Source organism: Vanacampus margaritifer, chromosome 14, assembly GCF_051991255.1.
Source record: "Vanacampus margaritifer isolate UIUO_Vmar chromosome 14, RoL_Vmar_1.0, whole genome shotgun sequence".
In the NCBI taxonomy this organism is placed as follows: Eukaryota; Metazoa; Chordata; class Actinopteri; order Syngnathiformes; family Syngnathidae; genus Vanacampus; species Vanacampus margaritifer.
The window spans coordinates 13,822,158-13,842,918 of record NC_135445.1 but is presented as its reverse complement, the minus strand read 5'-3'; the positions used below and the strand labels follow the sequence as shown (position 1 = coordinate 13,842,918).

The 20,761-nt window shown below is 37.0% G+C and overlaps 1 protein-coding gene across 4 annotated transcripts in view; it reads left to right on the top strand.

Moving 5' to 3' along the window:
- The window catches only part of LOC144063601 (keratin, type I cytoskeletal 18), a 39,737-nt gene that overhangs the window by 11,983 nt on the left and 6,993 nt on the right, over window positions 1-20,761 (top strand). The window contains exons 3-5 of one of the 4 annotated variants that reach the window (XM_077585312.1): window positions 11,439-11,585; window positions 14,271-14,401; window positions 17,484-17,604. In XM_077585312.1, the coding sequence (XP_077441438.1) occupies window positions 14,352-14,401; window positions 17,484-17,604 (171 nt within the window). In that variant the 5' untranslated portion in view covers window positions 11,439-11,585; window positions 14,271-14,351. Of the gene's footprint in view, window positions 1-11,333; window positions 11,586-14,270; window positions 14,402-17,483; window positions 17,605-20,567; window positions 20,728-20,761 lie in introns of those variants that run through there. The other 3 variants (XM_077585311.1, XM_077585314.1, XM_077585313.1) reach the window with 3 other exon arrangements.

The window sequence follows — 20,761 nt, the reverse complement described above, 5'->3', positions numbered from 1 at the left end:
TAACTTTGTTAACTGTCACGCAATGTATTCTGGGAACAAAATATTTATGCACAACAGGTATAACGCGCCCGAAAATACGGACAAAACGTTGCTCCGTTCCATTTGCATTCATGTTTGTTTGTTTTTTGGAACAATATATTTACAGTTGAGCCCCGCAATTCAGGACTGGCCTGGAAATAGCCAATTGTTTTTAAGTTACTATATATACCATGATTTTACTGGTCCGGCCCACTTGGTGATACAGTATATTTTCCTCCATGTGGCCCTGGGAGCTAATATGAGTTTGACACCCCTGATTTAAACTGTGCATAGAGAAGAAAACAGTTTTTTCTTGTCTAGTGAGATTTTGAGCCGAGATTAAGTGACGTCAGAAAGACATTAGCGACATTAGCCGACTAAAACATCATTTGAGAAAGTCTGGTTTGTTAAAAATGGTCAGTGGGAACTGAAACTGTGTCAGGTGTTAGATATTATAACATTTTTAATACTTCATTTTATTTTATTAACCATTATTAACATTCCAATTCTTCATATTAACCTTGTCGAAATGTTTTGTGTCCTTAGTAGAGCAGAAGGTGTTGATCTCGGTATGGTCTGACCTTGGGCTGGTGCACATTGATTGGTCCAAAATTCCTTGTTTTATTTTGTACACGCACATTTCGGTCTTGAAAACAAAATTTGCTTTGAAATAACACACACACACACTCTTTACTTTCTTCATCAGTCACGGCCACCGTAAATTTGGTTCAACTTGTTTGTGAGATTTTGTTATGGGGAAAAATAGAACCTTCAACTATATAACATATTCAGTCCCGAACACACACCCAAATCTGACCTTGTTTACGCCATCTGCTCTGGAAAAGTACTCAGAGATATGTTTTGTCTACAAATAAAAGAGAGGAGGTCCTTAAACTATAAAAGCCGTTCGACACATGGAAGAAGCACATTTGACGCTCTGAATCCCACGATGTTTAAGTGATGATAGAGGCTGTTATCTGTCCAGAGATCTCTGATTGATTAAAAAATTTTTTTGCAAAGGTGTATTTTTCTTACATTAAATTTATCTTCATTTTTGTAACACGCAAAGAGGACAAAATTCATTTATTCCTCTTCACAGGATGTCTGCAATAAAGTGTGTAGAGTCATTTTCACCTATTAAACTGAGTTTCAAAAGAAGTCCGGCCACTCTTGCCAGGTTATATGGCACATTTGCTTTTGGGTTAGCTGCTAGCTACCAGCCGCTAACACTGGGGACAGGCACCAATTGTACAATATCAGCATTTTTATTTATTTATTTTTTTCATCCTTAATTAGCGATTGAACATGATTTCAGGATGGCATTGTGTTGATGTTGTTGGTAAAAGTTTAAAAATGGTAATTTCAACTTAAACTGAGCTCTAACTTCCTGTGAGGAAGATGAGCCAAGTTAGCCACTGTGCCACCACGTGCTGCCGCAAACAACTTCAAAATAAAAGTGTACCAAGGCACTGATATCTGTGTATTACTTTTTTGGGAAGATTTAATTTTCAAGTTAGCCTTATCACTACGTTGGCTGCGTGTTAGCGTCATACATAGCATTGCTACAGTTAGCTTGACCGTCTCTCGACCATGCATACCAAATAAATGGGTACAAGAGGCAGAAAAAAAAATCCTCAATCATGTTTGTCTTTTAAAATTGAGGTATTTAAATTCCTTGGCCTGGTTTCACAGCTAAATATAGCATTATACTTAATGTGCAATGTGCCGTGTCCTCATTCTTTTCTATGATATCATTATACCCCTAACCACATTCATGACCAAATAAGGCCTGATTCCATCAACATGGACCCTGGACCACACTGATAAATGGGGGAAAGTATTTGGACACACCTTGTAATCAATCAGTCAATCAGGAGTTGGACTTGACGTTTCTTGAAATTATTTGAACAGTTATAGCTTTTAGAGTGAAATTTACGGGAGGCCAAAAGGCACAAACCAACGTCCATAAAGGCATGCTTGGATGCTTAAGTGTGGAAGAATTAGTGCAATTCTAAACATAATCATCGTAATTGAGGGAATGGTGGGGATATTATTTGTATTCATACATTTTTAGACTGGGTTTATGCTAAGTAAGGCCAGTGCTTCTTAGGCTAGATGACACTGTGATGATGTCATGAGGACTTTTTGTGGATTGGTATGACATGCGTATTATACAGTAGGGTTTGAATCCCGACTCAGTCTTTGATGCCCTTACTACCTATAATGGCAAAGCCAAAAGGTGAGCAGAGCTGCATTGAGGTTTGCTGGAGTCACAGATTCACGTTAACAATGTTACCATCTGATAAGCGGCGTGATTTGTGTTTGGTGCTTCCATGAGTGGGAAAACCCTTTTATTCTTATTGCCGGGCTTGCTATTTTTCAAAGACTGTGGACTCTGGAGAAGTTTGACCTCTCCACCGTGGCGCCCCAAGCTGTCAGGAATATTTTTCATGTCAATCGAAGCAAAAGTCAATGAATTTGTATTGAATAGTCAAATCCATGTAGTTCTTCTAGCCACCTCGGTAGAGAAGCCCAAAGGCCGCTAATAGGAATACTTGCTATACAGTATATTCAGTAATTATGGCATATTTTGCCTTACTCCTCCTGATGTTGCCGTTTTAATTATACAGTCAGTCGTGGGCCGAGCAGGTGTCATGTTGCAACACCCACAGGAGATGTTAAGACGTTCGAACGCTGACGGCCCGGCCCGTGTTAACAGGACAGATGTGTTGGAGGAGAGAGGACCACCCTTACGCGGCTTCCCCCTTCGACAAAACTCAACCAGATGTTTAATGAAGGCCAGTACATGCGTGACCGTACTGTGCGTAATCATTCTCACCTGCGTCTCGGACGTTAATGGATGCAACTCGATGGCGTCCCAGCAGGCTGCCTATCCTCGTATGCACCTCCCTCTGACAGTGACATCACCCAGCATGCTGTGTGTTGGTTTTATGCAAAGCAAAATACCAATTGCACGTATTAGGTTTGTCCACTTGGGGTTGCCATGCTAACATGGTACACTATACTGTATGTGATGTTGAATGAATGTGTCTGATACTTTAAAAGGAAGGCGTGGCCGGTTGAGTGACGTGAAAGTCAGCGAATGATCATGTAGAATTGCTTGGCTGTTAAATGGCCAAACGTTAGCCACTCTGGTTGTCAATGATGCTGTATTTTGTTCAATAAAGTGATTGGCTGTGCACAAGTGACTGTAGGTGGTTTTCCATCCACCTATTTTTATTCGAATGTTCAAGACTTGCGAAAAAGAAACTGAATGGAAATGCCAGAAATTCGAAAAAAAAAGGCCCAAAATTGGCAAAAAAAAGTTTACAATAGCGGACATACGTCGCACGTTTTGACCAATACTACGTCACACGCACTTTTTTAGTCACAATAAATGGCGATTGATAAAGTAAGATATGTTTGGGGAGACGAAGAAGCACAATTATTTTTTTATAATTAATTAAAGAATAAAAACATGAATGCAATTTTTCATGGCTTTACTGTATTAACATCAGCTCTCAATGTAATGACATACTTCACTTACATGCAAGACGGGAGCCAACAAGACAAACAACTTCCGTTCAGTCCGTCAAAACCAACATACCCACCTGGAACTCCCCATTTGTCCCAAAGTTCCGTCACTAGGTCATCTTACGGCGCATGTTCGCAAAAGAAGAGTGGATGGAAACGGCATAAGTTGCATGTCCGTTTTGTGCATTTTCACAAAATTCGCATAAAAATTTCCAAACGTTTGGATGGAAACCTGACTTATATTCTCTATAGCCTAACTACCTGTGGAAGTATTACAGTTCCTTCTAACTAGCGGTGGTTGGCTATGTTAAATTAGCTAACAATGTTTACTATAGTCATGCAGTTGTGTAACTTCAGCCAGTTGTACATAGCAATAGCCACGTTGCACTTTTTATCAAGCCTTTTAAAAATATATTTTTTTTTAATTACCTGTTAAAGGTGAACCGTGATATAGTGACAACAGTGCCCGCATGCTTTTTTTAAAGAGGCAGGTTGAGTGTGAGTTGGCATGAGCTTTGGCCGACAGTAGTTCCACTGTGAGTGTACTCATTGTATTTTTGTTTTGCATTCAGAAAATGGCTGGAAAACTCATTGGCGACTGCGGCTGTCCATTCCCACATACGATGGCATTACAGTAAATCAAGTTAATTTTATTTATATATCGCCAATTCACAACAGAAGCTACCTCAAGGCACTAGGGTTGAACGATTTTGAAAAATAATCAAATTGTGATTAACCCCACCCCCAACCACCGTCAATATTTTGGTTGCGATTTAATAGGCGATTAATTTTTTCCTCTAGTGGTTTTGTACAGCCATTTCTATGGAAAAGTGCCGCACTTCTTCTACGCATTGCTCAACTCAACACTGCCACCCAGTGGCAGTAACTATGTCTTTTCACACTCTGCCGTGTACTTGTATCCCGTGCATCGCTGTTTAGACCGGTGTTGATCATAATACCATCTAGGTAATTACTCTAATTAGTCTACTATAGCATGTAAATTAGGTATTCCGAATCTTTCAGAAACCGGAATTTTGACCTTATCCCAAATATTGATGGCATGTAAACTTGGGATGTAACGATATCCAAATATCACTTCATGAAGTTCACTGTACGATAATTATCATGATATTGTGAGGAGGGTGGCGATGTGAGAAAAAAAGGTCACAATTTTGAAAAAACAAAACAAAAGCTCAAACAAAAAGCAACAACACATTATTGTGCTTTTATACATAACAGCAATGTACTGTATATAAACAACCTACAATTTCTAATAACACTTACTATTGAGGCATTTACTTGCTAATGCAAACACACTTTGGGTTCCTCCACATATTGACTCGATTCACAAGCATATTATGTTCCCCTTCATTTGACCATTAGCGTGGATTTTAAAGATGGAAGGGCCAAAACATGCGTTGTGAAAATTAAACTATAATAAAAGCCACCAGAGGGCGCTAGAACTGCACAAATGAAAATCAACCTGACTTATTTAACAGTTGTGCTGCTTTTAATATCATGACATAACGACAATATTGTGGCAGTTTAAATATCACAATATTGCCGTTATCGTTACATACCTACTCAGCACTGCCACCCAGTGGCAGTAACTATGTACTTTCACACTCTGCCGTGCACTAGAAGCCTGTGCATCGCTGTTTAGACCGGTGTTGATCATATTACGATCTAGATCAGGGGTGTCAAACTCATATTAGCTCAGGGGCCGCATGGAGGAGAATATATTACCAAGTGGGACGGATTGGTAAAATATTGGTATATAACTTAAAAACAATTGCCGTCAATTATATGCAGATTTTCGCTATTTGTGGGCTAGCCCTAAATTATGGAGCTCAACTGTAATCATATTGTTCCAAAAAATAACACGAATGCAGATGAAACGCGGCAACACTTTATCTATATGAGTTCTGGACGTAGTAAATCTACCTGTTTTGCATATTATATTGTTACCAGAATGCATTGTGTGGCGCAGTTAATGAAGTTATAAGGACATTAATCCTTGCCATATGTATTTGTGTTGCCAGTAATTGAATTTGTGTCGTATTTAACACTTTTTTTTTTTTTAAACAAACCGTAACTTTAAGTTGTGTGTAAAATAATGACATCCAGAACGATTCCGTGTACGAGTTGCTCATTTGAGGACTGACTTCTTATGTTTTGATTGTGGCTGGCTGAATAATTAACTACTCACGCATGTAAATAGGTTATTCCGAATCTTTCCTAAACCGGAATTTTGACCTTATCCCAAATATTGATGGCATGTAAACCTAGTCATTGTCTTTTGTGTGAGGTCACACGCCGATAACTGCCTGCTCAATTGACGAATGTGTGCTCTCCCAGCTGAAGAGGAAAATATACTAATTCAGCTTTCGGACATTATTGGCTTGAAAAAGAGAACCAATATAAAGCACGGACAAGAGAACTAAAATGGAAACAAATGTAATGTAATCATTACTTTTTTGTTTTTTCACATGCAGGGGATGGGACAGGGAGGCTCTGCCTCTCCTGCCTACCCTAACAGCACGTTCCTGAAATAGAGAAACTGGAAGAAAAAAAAAATAATAATAAAAAATTAATATATATATATATATATATATATACATATATATATATATATATATATATATATATATATATATATATATACATATATATATATATATATATATATATATATATATATATATATATATATATATATATATATATATATATATATATATATATATATAATTATATTTTTTTTTATAAAAAAAAAGAGCAATGATGATGTCAAATCGAATGAACAATACCGAGCTTTCCTGAAAAAAAAAAAAAAAGAAATAGAGAAACTGGGAAAGGGACAAGAGAACAATGGGCACAACAACAGCTGTATAAATATAAACTATTCCTGAAAAAAATCTATAGCTGGAAACTAAAGTGTGTGTTTTGAGTTTTTTTTAGAGGGTTTTGGAGAGAATTCAAATTGTCAAAATGTGATGAATGATCATTACTAGTTCCGAATTAGACCTAAAATGAGATCACAGTTGTAAATGTGTTTTTATGTCATCTTTTTACGGCAGTGCTTTTGCACGAAAGGCTCATTTTTACCTCCTGTATGGCTGCCCCCCAAACCGCCCTCCCCTCTTTTCCCTCCTTACCTTACAGCTGTTGTTTTGGATTAGCCAAATAGCTCCTGTCAGAAGCAGCCATCGCTCTCCTTTGCCACCCACCGAGCTCCACGCTCCCTCTCTTTACCCCTCCCCTTGCACGTGCATACACGCCATATTAAGGTCCCTGACAGGTGCGTGTCAAGGTGTTTCAGTGGCTCCAAAAGTGTTCCCAGGAATTCACCTCGCTTTCAACCGCTCCTCTCTTGTCTTTTCACAGCCGAGCGGATAAAAGGGGGGTTGAGGGGGCCGGATTTTGACAGCTGGTCAGACAGGCTGACAGCGAGCGGTGTTTTGACACGATGATGGCAAGTGTAATAGTGTTATTGCAGTCATCTGGAGAACGCTTGGTCGGAGTCCGGTTGCAGAATCATCAGAGCGGCGTCCTTAATAATTTGACAGAGGCCTGTCAGAGTCGTTTTTGTTGTTTCTGCCGCGGCAGACGCTGGGCCCGACCGCCGAGGTGCGCGTCGGCGGGGTGGAAAGGTGCCGTGCAAAGGCAATAAAAAGGCTGTCACGAGTGAGAGGAGGAAATGTGCTCATGCGTGGAGAAGTGAGCTGTGATTTGAGATCAAGCACAACAAGTCAAATGGGAAATTGGGGCATTTCCCCGCTCGTGTATTGACAGGTTCATCCCGAGGTCAAGTTGAGCTGTGATTGTGGTCGTTGGTGACTTGGATTTAAGGGCCGAGATCCAGCAGATGGTGCTGTTTTCTTCTTTCCGATTTGCATTATATATTTAATACAGAGTAGTGATTCATAGGTGTATATTTTGTTTGTTTGCTTGTTTTGATGAAGTTTGTGGTAAAATTTTGGGGATTAACCAAAACAGAATGCCAAAGGGCACTGCACTTAAAATAAAACGGATTCAAAACGAATAAAAATAATAATAATTTCAGTTGTAAATTGATAGTGCTCCATGCATTCAGCTAAGCAAAAAGGTCTATGGTTATCATTACCCTATACTGTAGCTAGTGATTCAATTGCAAAATTACTGCATTGTTTAAAAAAAAAAAAAAACTTTATTTGAAAAATATATAAAAAATCTTTATAGAACATATTTTGGGAGTAATTATTTTAATAAATATGTAAACAATAACATATATTACTAATAGCAGGTATATAAATATAAAACAATATAAATATTTATGACATAAAATAGCATATATTAATAAGTGTATTTGAAAGCGGCATTAAAAACTATTTTTCTAAATAAATCGGAAAATCATCATCAGTTTTTAGTGTCAAGTGAGTAAGTAAATCTGCCTAGCAACAAGAAGCTTTACGTTCATCATCACCCCTTTCGTCTTTGCCGTCGCTGGTACCCTGCGATGTATGTAGTAAAGAGGCGTTATTTATTCATTTGCATAATCATTGTATTAAAAAAAACTTACATACTGTATATTTTTTTGAATAATTTCCTTAATTGGTCTAAGAGGCAGAATTCATGTACTTACCGTAGGTAATCGTCAAAGATTTAGTTTACATGAGTGCCATTAAGGCTGACCCGGTACTCTTCTACCAACATGCCTCACAAGTTAAAAAAAAAAAAAGTTTACTTTAATTACTTTGCAATTTGCATGCACACATTTCATGTATTACTGCAAAATGACTCTCACTTCTGTCCATCTTTCCGAGACCATGAATGCAAAAGAAGTGGGCAGATTATCAGATCATAGCACCATTTAAGTAAGACCTTTCAACTATTATTCCACTTTGCACTTTGTCACATTTGTCATAATCTTTTTTTTTTTTTTTTTTTTGGCCGCACTTTAGGAGACTGCACAGCCTTTAGTCAGAAAAGAAGAAGTACTACGAAACAATGGCGCTTTGAGAGTGTTTGTTCTTGATATAAAACATGCTTCTTTCACTCCTTCCACGCCAGAGAAACACAATGACGCTTTATTTGAGCAAAACTGCATTGCAACATTACAAAATTTGGACTTTTCTGTGTTTCAGACATCTTTTCCTCCCAAGATTCAACAACACTGATGCAAATGCATTTGATTCAGTAATACCCGCCCATGCTATGCACGGACTAATGCATTGATTTGTTGTCTTTAAACAGTGTAATTGCACCGTATTTCTTAAGTAGAGGCTATTATTAGGTAATAGCATTGTATGCATTGCTTTCCAAATTGATTACAAGTTATTTACATGGTTGCGCCAGTGAGCTCTAGAAATTTGTCAGTTCATGCCCTCACAGATTACAACATTAGGTTCATTTTACGATACAAGGCAGGCACTCAGAGTAAAAAAAAAACAAAAGAAGCCTGATCTGATTAGATTTGACACACATAAGTGTGTGAACGTGTTAAATGGGATTTTCCATGTTAAATGCAACCTCGTGCTAATCTGCTAAATGGATTAGATCTGAATGAAATTTGGTTTGGCGTTAGCAGTTTATGACATTTTGTTCAAACTGGAAAGATTTAGACCGGTTTCTTCTTCATTCTTCTCCTTTTATAAGGAAGAGATTTGTTTTTTTTTGGACATTGTAGGAGCAAGGTGAACGCAGGTTGATATGTTCAAACATGGGCAGGAACTTGACATAACCCCTTTGATTGACACTGTCAGTCATAGAAATACAATGATTCATTCATTGGTAATACAACACCACTCTGGCGATGTCAATCAAAAATGAGGGTGGCCAAGTTTCCATTTATAAGAAAAATCTACTTTTTTTTATGTATGGAGGCCCACCCTATATTGTGCAGGTGTACCTAATGAAGCGTCCAATTAGTGGATTCTTAATTAAAATTGACATGAATTTATTAAGCCGATGTTTCTTAAATTCAACTTTTGATATCCCTTCTACTACTTTGAATCAAATTATTATTTTTACTTATTTAACCTTTATTTGTATCTAGTTAAGGCAATTGAGAACACATTGTCATTTGCAATGTCGACCTGGCATAGGAAAACAAAGCAAAATAAGAGCAAATGCGTTTTTTGTGTGTGTTTTTTAATCAAATTACACAAAACACAATATAGTTACATATTACATCATGCCATATGGTGAATAAAAAGTTCATAAGAGGCTAAAAACAGATGCAGTTAACTTTTTGTGTGTGTATGGGAATGTTTAGTGTCCTTCTTTGTTATCAAGGCAGTATATCAACGCCTTTGTCCTTACTTCGCTGTTGGCTTTTCAGGCTGTCCTAGCATGAAGGGAGTTTTGCCAACTTGAACACTAAAGCGAAGAGACAAACTCACCAAGGTTAGCTTAGCGCTAGCTAGCTGGTACGACAGAACATGGATGGATATAAAACTTTACCAAAATAACATGAGTTGTGCCATCGTCCAGGGTACAGTGAGGGATGAAAGTAAGTTATTTAAAACTAAAAATAAACTAAAGATAACATTTTCGAATAACGCATGGTGTAGCAAAAGTAATGAGTAACCCATTTGGGTTGACTCGGACATTAATTTATTTGCTCCCAAAAACGTATATAAATACGTTCTATTTTAAATGTTTTAAGTGTCCCAAAGACATACAGTATTTATACGTGTTTTTTGTTTTCTAAGCTAAAGCATACAGAAGGCTTTGATGCAGCCTCTCAACTGCAGAGAACGGTTGAAGAAATGCTAGTTATTACACAAACGGCCAGCAGGTGGCAGCAGAGCAAATGATATCAACCCGGGCCATGTTGAAAAAAAGCTCATTTACACACAGTTCTAAATAGATTTGTGAATAATGATGAAACTTGGCTATATTCTAATGCTAATTGCTGCAAAACGGAAACAGATAGAAATATATTTTTTGCTGATGAAAGAAGAGACTCTAATCTTTCTTTTGGTAGGTTCCATGTTTTTATAGCAATAGAACACAATCTTCTGTGGGCCTTGCAAAATCAGTCAAAATCCAGTAAAACAGCCGGGAGTGAAGGGGGTTGCTTCAGTGAAAACGACAGGGAGTGTATGAGTTAATATCGACACAAAAAGCGAATCAGGATTTTTGGGTTTGTCTGGCTCTAATCTGGTGTATCAACAAGTAGGAATTTGGTTGCCGTGCTACGTTTAAAGTGAGTCAAAAAAACTACAAGACCACTTCTTGAAAAAATATGAAAAAGTGGAACATAATAGCATAACTTGATGTCTGCTAACAAAGTGTCGTCAACCGTGTTTAGTACCTAAGGTTTGTCCACGCAACTTATGTATATCAGTGGACTCAAAAACACTGGTTTCTTGGTCTTGTGCCCAACACTTCGACTTTTCCTCACCATGCATCTTTAGCGTCAGGAATTAAGACGAGAAGTCGTATACGCGACAGTGAGCAGCGTTTCACGACAAAGCGAGCAAATAAATTCTAGTGTCATCTTGATGAGACAATGGCCTTGAGTGACAATCGTCTGTGTCTTGTCTCGACAGTCGCAGGCTCCCTCTTCACACGGCCGCAGACGGTCCCCCTTTGGGCTCCGCGGTGATTGAACATTCATGCCATTATACGCTTTCATTGAGCTTTCTTCATCCAATTCTCCTTCCACAAAGCGCCTCCAGTCAATCACCTGCATAAAAACCCGCCTAAATATAGGGTGTAAGACGTGTTACACCACTCGGCGCGGCCACGGCTTGTAATTGAAACTTTTCCCCATTTGCTGTTTTTTTTTTCAGCCCCCCTCTTCCCTACATGCTTTGGCTGCCGCCGGTAGATTGGCAGCTCTGAGTGGCCAGCAGATGAAGCGGCAGGCGCACTAATGAATAGAACGCTGATTGCAGGATCCCCGAGATGCAAATTACTGTTCCTGCCACCCCTGACGACCGGCAATTACCGGGCCTTCGCAGCCATCGCCGCCGAAGAGGAGGAGGAGGAAGACGCCTCGTGCATATTCATCACTCGGCAGCCATATTGATCGACAATTTAAGGCAAGAAACGACTAAATGTAAAAAATAGTTTTTCTTCACAATTATGACATTATTATTTCTTTTAATCAGGCTTATGACTATGTGGCTAATGCCAACACGCCACAGACAGGAACATAATTCTGTACTTTTTTATTTTGGTAACTTACTTGTACTTGTCTGATTTACTGGGTCTTGAGAAAACATTAGGCTATTAAGTGCACTTACTTAAAGAGTCTTCATATAAAGAGGTTGAATTATTTTTTGTTTTTAATTCTAATTGTAAAAAAAAAGTCTAATCATTTTAGAATAACAGTTTTTTTTCTTTATATATATATATATATATATATATATTTTTTTTTTTAGAAAAGCAGTAGTTTCATTTTTAGCCTAATGAAATCAAAATAAAATGTCTAATATCAAGAGATTGAAGACCTGTGGAAAAATGTTTTATTATTATAAGATAAAAATAAAATGTCTTCTCGTAAAAAAAATAAAATTAATTAAAAGGTCATGTAAAACTACATTTGTATTTTTTCCCTTGTATTTTAAAAGGCAGTTATTGTTTTGTATCAATTTTAAAAGACTACATTTGCTGTCTTTTAAATAGAAAAGGTAAGATTTTTTTTGTGAATAAAGTTGTATTTAAAAAAATAATAATCTTGAGAAAAATTCCTATAAGATTAAACCTTTATTTACATATAAATTCATAAAACGCATACAATATTTTTTTTCCGTAAAGGTTTGATTTTTAAATGAAATAATTTAAAATGAGATCAGCATGTAGATCTTCTTGATTAATCAGTACTGATACAATATTTATTTATTATACGGTTTCTAATATTTTGACTCTTATATAGCTTAATAAGATGCCCAATATATCAACAAACTATTGCCAACCTCTTACTGTCAATCAAAAACGAGCATGATTTCATTTTTATTTTGTGTTCCTATTATTATTATTATTATACACATGGAAAGGCCGGTTTAGGCAACAAGGCAAAAACAAGCGCGCTGCCAGCTCTTAATGGCTCCATAGGAAGGAAAGCCGAGCGTCTTCCTCCAAACAAACATCTAATGATCGCATTAGCCATGCATCACAGAGCTGTGTCATTATAGTCTTCTATGTCCACGTTGCTTCCACAAACTTGGAATCGCAACTTTAATTATTTTCCTTTTAAATCCAAGATGGAGAGTTGGATTTATTTGAGGATTTTTGAGGGGCTGGAGTTCATTTTGTGTCGACTGGCCTTGCGTTTGTGTGTCGTCTGTTGCCATCCAATGAGCTGAGCTGCCTCTTAGTGAAGCGTTTTCGTTTGGAGCCATTAGGAGGATCGTGTCTCAGCATTTACACATGAGTGGCATAAACATTTTTAAGTCTTTTGCTTATGTGTTATTTTTGTGCCAATGCCAAGCTTATTGTGCTAAGTGCTTGTGCATATACGCACAAGTTTGTGGTCATTGTTATGTGTAGGGAATGCAGGGAGATAAACCTTCTCATCAGTGCTATTTTACATGAAACATCTAACATGTAAAAAGCTGAGAGACGAGCATTCAGCAATCATTTTAATTCAAATAAATAATAATGAATTAAATAAACTTGACAAAGGTTGTTTTTGTATGAATGCTGAGAGACACGCCTTCACACCACTGCAGTAGTGCATCACACGTAGGATGCTAAGAGAAAAGCATTCTCATTATACTATTTTACCTAAAACCTTTTATGGCAATGCTGAGACACAAGCATTCAAAAATCAATTCTGTGTCATCAATATCTGCTTTTGATATGATATTCTTCCAAAAAACATCTGAAGTTAGCATGCTGGGAGACCTTAATTGCCTTATTATTTGTTGCAAATACTTAGAAATTCCCATTAACGAGTCTTTTACATCAAACATGTAAAGTGAATGCTGTGAGACAATGAAATTAATGACATTGTGGATCATTAACAAATTGTGTTTTATTAATCGTGTGAAACCTGAAAGACGAGTGTTCTTGCAAAAATTATAGTGAGCATGCTGTGACTTAAAAAATACGTGGGAGTGCAGGAATGTTGTCACTTTTGTTTTGCTTGAAAATTCAATGTTAATGCGTTGAAATTAATGACATTATTCACTGTTAATCATATTACAGTATCTTTATTATTTGTGTTAATGCTGTGGGGTCAAAATTGTACAAAACAAAACAAAAACAAAAAACATGCTGAGACCAAAACTGTTACTTTATAATGCTGTTTTCTCATTAAAAAAAAAAAAAAACGAAATGTTATTGTTGAGAGACTAATATTTAATACAATAAAATTATGAGTCACAGATGATTATTGTGCAAATGCTGAGAAATTCCCATTGACACGATGCACTTGTTACACTGTTTTGTTCTTATTTTGCATAAATACGAAGAGAAATGCTTTGACGCAAACTCAGTTTTGCATTAAAAAAAATGGATTGAAAAGAAGTTTGTTGCTCCTTTTTCTCTGTGCTGAGATAAGAGCATTATTGACACCATTGCGCAACAATTCTTTAAAACAAAAATATGTAGGGCCAAAACTACTCAGTACAGCTTTTGTTACCTTGACGATTTGTAGCAGAGCAAGGGGTAGCAAAAAAACAACAACAAAAAAAACACTGTTATAAAATCTATAACCTTGGTTGATATTAATGGTTGCTATAAATAAAAAATAAAAAATTTTATTTAAATTTTTCATTTAGAAAGTTGGTGTAAGTTGTGCTCTTGAGCAAGGGATTGCCACACTCATATCGGGGTTAGGATGTGGAAGACCTCCCCGGGCCATGCAGAGGACAACGCTGGGCATCTTGCCAACTTTCCACTTAAATAAAAGGTACACACACACATGCATGCATCACTTTTTCCTTTCAACTTGCCCTCCACTCAGCAGCTCGGCTTATAGATGCATATCTAAAATATCACAAGACTTCTGAAATCATCATCTGCGCTCACACACAAACACGCACACTGATGTTTGTCTCACACACACAAAAGCAGCACTTAGGCTACGGGAGGATATGCAGGGGGGGTTCCAATACGAGGTTTTAAGTGCTTAACATATGTTGTTATATGTGCTTTTTTTTCTTGCCCACTGATTTGTATCTTCTTATCAGAAAATAGCTGGTGGGCTGAAATGTGCACCATCAAAATGTTGTTAGGGCCCCAAGAGCCATCAATCTGAAGCTTTAAAAAAAAAAAAAAACACTGTAAATATGGAATTATTCTAATGATCACATTGTTACAGATCAAGATAAAGTGCTGTACAAAGCAAGCATGAACCAATTCATGTTAAAACACATACCAAAAAAAAAAAATCTAAGAAATTGGAGATACGTGTTTTTTGTTGATAGATGATTTCGATGATTGGGTACTCGGTGTGTAAGTTGTTTGTTTTATGTTGAACGCAATTTCTCTATTGCATTTCCTTTATTTTTTAAATATGTCATTGGTTTAGTAGAAAATTTGATGCATTAAATGTACTAGTGGTATCGGTTATATGGTATCATGACTACTCAAGTACTTGTTTTGGTATCAATTTGGGAGAAAGTTGTAATAGTAAACAGCGTTGAAGTCCTCCATTCATCTATTTCTTTAGCAAAATCTTATGAGATAAGGGTTCAACTAAAAAAAAAAAAGTGAACAAATTATTTGAAATTGTCGTTAAATGTTAATTGTGTGAGTGAAACTTTTTGCTCGATAATCAAGTCCATGTTTGTTTGTCTACGAGAGAGAGTGAAAGGCAGCACCTGAACTCAAACAGGAAGTAATCACTTGAGGAGCTATTGAGAGGCATTCTGTTCAATCTTTTTTTTTTTTTTGGGGTGGACCTGACCTGATGGTCAAAGTTATAGGCTCGGCCTCGGTGTCAAGTCGCATGCGCCGTCGAGGGGATCACATGATCACTTGTGACAGGAGTCACAGGGAGTCAAGTGGGGTCACCAGGAGTATCCTGGCGTCCTGCTTGTTTAATCACCCGTTTATTTGTTTAACAGCCAAACGTTGTCCGGGAGAGACGCGAGAAAGGCAGGAAGTGAAAGTTAAGGGATAACACTGGATTTAGATCATGTTTAACTTCGCTTTTTGAGAGAGAGAGAGAGAAAGAGAGAGAGAGAGAGAGAGAGAGAGAGAGAGAGAGAGAGAGAGAGAGAGAGAGAGAGAGAGAGAGAGAGAGAGAGAGAGAGAGAGAGAGAGAGAGAGAGAGAGAGAGAGAGAGAGAGAGAGAGAGAGAGAGAGAGAGACTCTATAAGATAGATATCCATTGCACTGGATTAAAAAAAGAAAAAAGTCTAAACAGCTGCAACATTATTATTACTATTATTATTAAGTTTAAACATATAATTCAGGTGTGTTTTTTTCCCATACCACTAGAGGGAGCCTGCGTAACACACTTGAGAATCACAGCGTTAGCAACATTCTCTATAGATACTATGGAAAGTTACAGTGGATAGGTTGATGGACAAACAGGTGTACAGACATTTACGTTACATTTATTAAAGTAAATAAATCTGCTTTATTGCTTTGATAATAAGAATTCAGTGCCGCACATATAGGCGGGTTGTTTATAATAATAAAGTAGAGCTATTTTCCCTATGACATATTAGAAATCTTTCATCTAGCACGTTTTACTCTCTTTTGTTATATTCATATAATGTACTCTTCATAATTAGTTGAAGAAAGCATATCTGAAAGCAATACTTTGAAAACTGTCATTTGTATTCTATCATTATTATTACTATTATTATTATTAAGCGGTTCAGATGATGGATGAATTATTATATATATTATTGTTTCTTTAATACATTTATTGCTATATAAACATGTATGTATGTATGTATATGCATGCATGTATGTATGAATATGTATATAGTGCAGATGCTTGTACATACATGCGTATTATGTATATTATATATAAAGAAAGGTTCGGCAAGTATTTTCAAAGAAGCATGTTGCTGCCCCCTTTTGGCAGGTAGAAGATAATGGTGGAAGATAATGGCTCACACATACTGTATATTTTCGTGATCTTTATGAAATTCAATAATTTAAGTCTATTTTCAAAATGATCTTTCCGTGTTTTTGTTTTTCATACGGATTTGATCAGCGTAGCTTCTATTAGGAGAGGGGGGGGGGGTGACTTATATCCCAAAGTGAAGTGGAGCCTGTGAAGTATTGAAAATAATTTTATTAACTACGCTACGTGTGACTTTTTATGCTGCTTGTAAGAAAAAAAACATCTAATCGCTAAAGAAGTCCCGAATCTGTTTTTGTCTCTCTCACATGAAAAATGTCAAATTGCCGAATTGATTTGGGTCATGATGCAAATGGTGGAAGCGGGATATTTGCATCTCATTGAAATTGTAATATCTCAGTCTGTGGCAAACAAATGAGCCCCGTGCTTCAATGCTGAGCTCATTTGCATAGACCTAATTCATCCAAGTTACAGTTATAAAACTGTTCTCTTCTCAGGAAATGAGAACATGTGTGAGGACGCTTCCTATTTTTATCTATTCTGTAGCAATAATCTTTTGACAACACATACAAGTCTATTCCTGTCCTATACCAGATGGCTGTATGTGTATTTTGGTTTAATAATTCACTGAAGGACGTTCAAGTTACAGCGTACGACTGGAGGCTGCATCTACAACACTGACCGTAATGAGAAATTCAATAACAGTGACACACGAGAAGGTGTGTAAGCGTTATTGTCAGCCAGTGGATGGCACACTTTATGCCATGCTAACATTGCTGAAACAATATCAAAAGCATCTTTTATACATTGTTAAAGTTTCACTGGGGGGGAAAATAAGAATAAAATCAATGCGATTACACATAATTTAACAAGCTGTAGTCCACTCAATTGCATTGTTAATGACTTCCCCCCCCCCCCCCCCAACTTTTTGTGCAATACTTTCATTTAGTGTGGACAGGCCACGCCCACTTCCTGCTCACCTGAATATAAGCTCACCTTGCAGCATCAGCAGCACGGAGCCTCTGTTGCCCTGCTTGTCACTTCTAACCTGTTGTTTCCAGAGCATCTTGGTAAGTCCGTATTTTTTTTTCTTTATCGTTGAGATAATAAACTCTTGGAAATAAAATATTTGATATTAATTTAACAATGAAACACACCTGCATGAGGTTTGTTTTTCAAGTCACCGCTTACATTGCAACTAATTTGAAAAACTGTCATACCCGTAGAAAAGTGCATTTGGTAGCCAACAAAGTGTTTCCTTGTCTCTGTTCCGGAATGCACCATGAATCATATTTAGCCCATCATTTTCCCATGTGAACAAGGAGTCTGTCTGTCCCCTGATGGCTCCTCTGTCGCGTTGCCGGGATCAAGTGACACACAGAGAGGTTCCCTTGATGGCTAATCCGCCTCTAGAACACGGTTGAGAAAGGCATCAGGGCCAGCACACACAGAAAAAAACCTTGCACACCCCCTCACCGCTGTCAGCCCCCCGCACACACACACACACACACACACATACAAAGGCCAACATTCACACATTGATTTGTCCAATGTACAGGAAGTAAGGTGACACCAGGAAAAGAAAATGTCAAATGAGCCTACAAAAAGAGACAGAGAGAATAACTGTTGATTTTTTATTTTTTATTTTTTTTTATCAAAGAAGAAACTGACTGACTACTGTGGAGAATGAACTAAACACATTTAAAAAATGGTTTGATATGAACAAATTATCACTAAACTTAAATAAAACAACGTTTATAGTTTTTGGTACTAGACAAACCACACAACAGGTCAAAGTTATGGTAGTTATTGATGAAAAATTATGTTGGGAATCACACATAGATAATGTCAAAAGGAAAATGTCCACAATTATAGGGATACTTTCTAAAACTAAGGATGTCCTGAATAAGAAATCATTATACACATTATATTGTATATTATTATTACCATATCTGACCGATTGTGTGGAAATCTGGGGAAACGCATATAAAACAAATACTGCAAAAAAAGAGCCATAAGAATTATTAATGGATCAAAATATACAGAACCAACTCATTCTCTATTTATTAAATCAAATGTAATGACATTTTACGACTTAGTTGAATTTAAAATAGCACAAATAATGTGTAAAGTACACAACAATCTACTCAAAAGCTGTTTGAAATTAGAGAGAGTCCTTATAACATAAGGGGTACAAATTAAAACAAGAACAAATATTAAGCAAAGGTGTGTTTCTGTAAAAGGTGTTAATTTGTGGAATGATTTTGGAACCGACCTGAAAAGATGTCAGTCACTTGCTGAATTTACAAAAAAAATGTAAAAGCAAAGTTCAAAAAAATTACTTGCATCAGACATGAGCTGTTAAAAATATATATATGCTATAATTTCTTTGGATGTATCGGTATGTGTGTAATGAAAATTGTATATGTGAGTATGAGGATATAATTCATAAACTATAAATTTCATGTACATATGTCGCTGGCAAATGTGTGCATGTTTAAGTGTACTTGTATATATGATTAGGTTGATACATTTCCTTTTATTGAAATATGACTCGGTTCTTTTAACTTTTTAGCTATTGCCTTATGGGTTTTCTTGTAATAATTTAACTGCCCCCTCAATATGTTCTTAGTATTCACAGCCTACTTTTGGAATTTCTATGTAAATGTTGTTCAACTTGGGGCTTATGCAGCCGTCAGAGGGCCCCACAAGTCACTTCCATGATTTGTTTGGCACAATTTCGTGACAGGATGTTCATGCCCTTACTTATTACCCCCATTTATACATGTTGAGATTTCCTTTTCTTGAATACAAATGGATCTTATTATCATAATAATTGACTTTATGAGTGCATTCTGATAAGAGCATTTACATTTAGATTAGTTTGACTTGTTTTGTTACTTAATGAAAGCATGGTGAGATGGACACACTGAAGAGGCACTGACCACAAAGTCACTGGTGGCCTGGATGCAGATGCTGCGTGATGGACTCTCACTCATTTTGAGAGCCATTTTGTCATCTTGAGTGGTCTTTAAGAGTACTTAGGCAGGAATAAACATTTGCTTAAGTGTTTTGACAAAGACAGACTTTATCTGACATTTCAGAAGAATGTTTGTGACTTTATATGATGCATCTTAAGGCATGCGAATATGTGGCTCTCTACTTGAGATGACCAACGCAGCACACTACATGACGTCTGTGGTAGTACCAAGACTGTCCTGTGGGAGGCAGCCTTGTGTGAGGAGAATGGTGGTAGAAGAAGAAATGGAAGAAGCTATGCTTATTGTTAGCTTAATCTGGAAACTATGGTGTGATTGCAAACTTTTCTTCTCATTTTCATTCATATTCATATATTTATATTTATGCTTTTACAAAGACAGACCTTATCTGACATTTCAGAAGAATGTTCGTGACTTTATATGATGCATCTTAGGGCATGCGAATATGTGGCTCTCTACTTGAGATGACCAACGCAGCACACTACATGACGTCTGTGGTAGTACCAAGACTGTCCTGTGGGAGGCAGCCTTGTGCAAGGTGAATGGTAGTAGAAGAAGAAATGGAAGAAACTAAGATTATTGTTACCTTAATATGGAAATTATGGTGTGATTGCAAACTTTTCTTCTCATTTTCATTCATATTCATATATTTATATTTATGCTTTTACAAAGACAGACCTTATCTGACATTTCAGAAGAATGTTCGTGACCTTTTATGATGGATCTTAGGGCATGCGAATATGTGGCTCTCTACTTGAGATGACCAACGCAGCACACTACATGACGTCTGTGGTAGTACCAAGACTGTACTGTGGGAGGCAGCCTTGTGTGAGGAGAATGGTAGTAGAAGAAGAAATGGAAGAAGCTAGGTTTATTGTTAGCTTAATCTGGAAACTATGGTGTGATTGCAAACTTTTCTTCTCATTTTCATTCATATTCATATATTTATATTTATGTTTTTACAAAGACAGACCTTATGTGACATTTCAGAAGAATGTTCGTGACTTCATATGATGCATTTTAGGGCATGCGAATATGTGGCTCTCTACTTGAGATGACCAACGCAGCACACTACATGACGTCTGTGGTAGTACCAAGACTGGTCTGTGGGAGGCAGCCTTGTGTGAGGAGAATGGTGGTAGAAGAAGAAATGGAAGAAGCTAGGCTTATTGTTAGCTTAATCTGGAAACTATGGTGTGATTGCAAACTTTTCTTCTCATTTTCATTC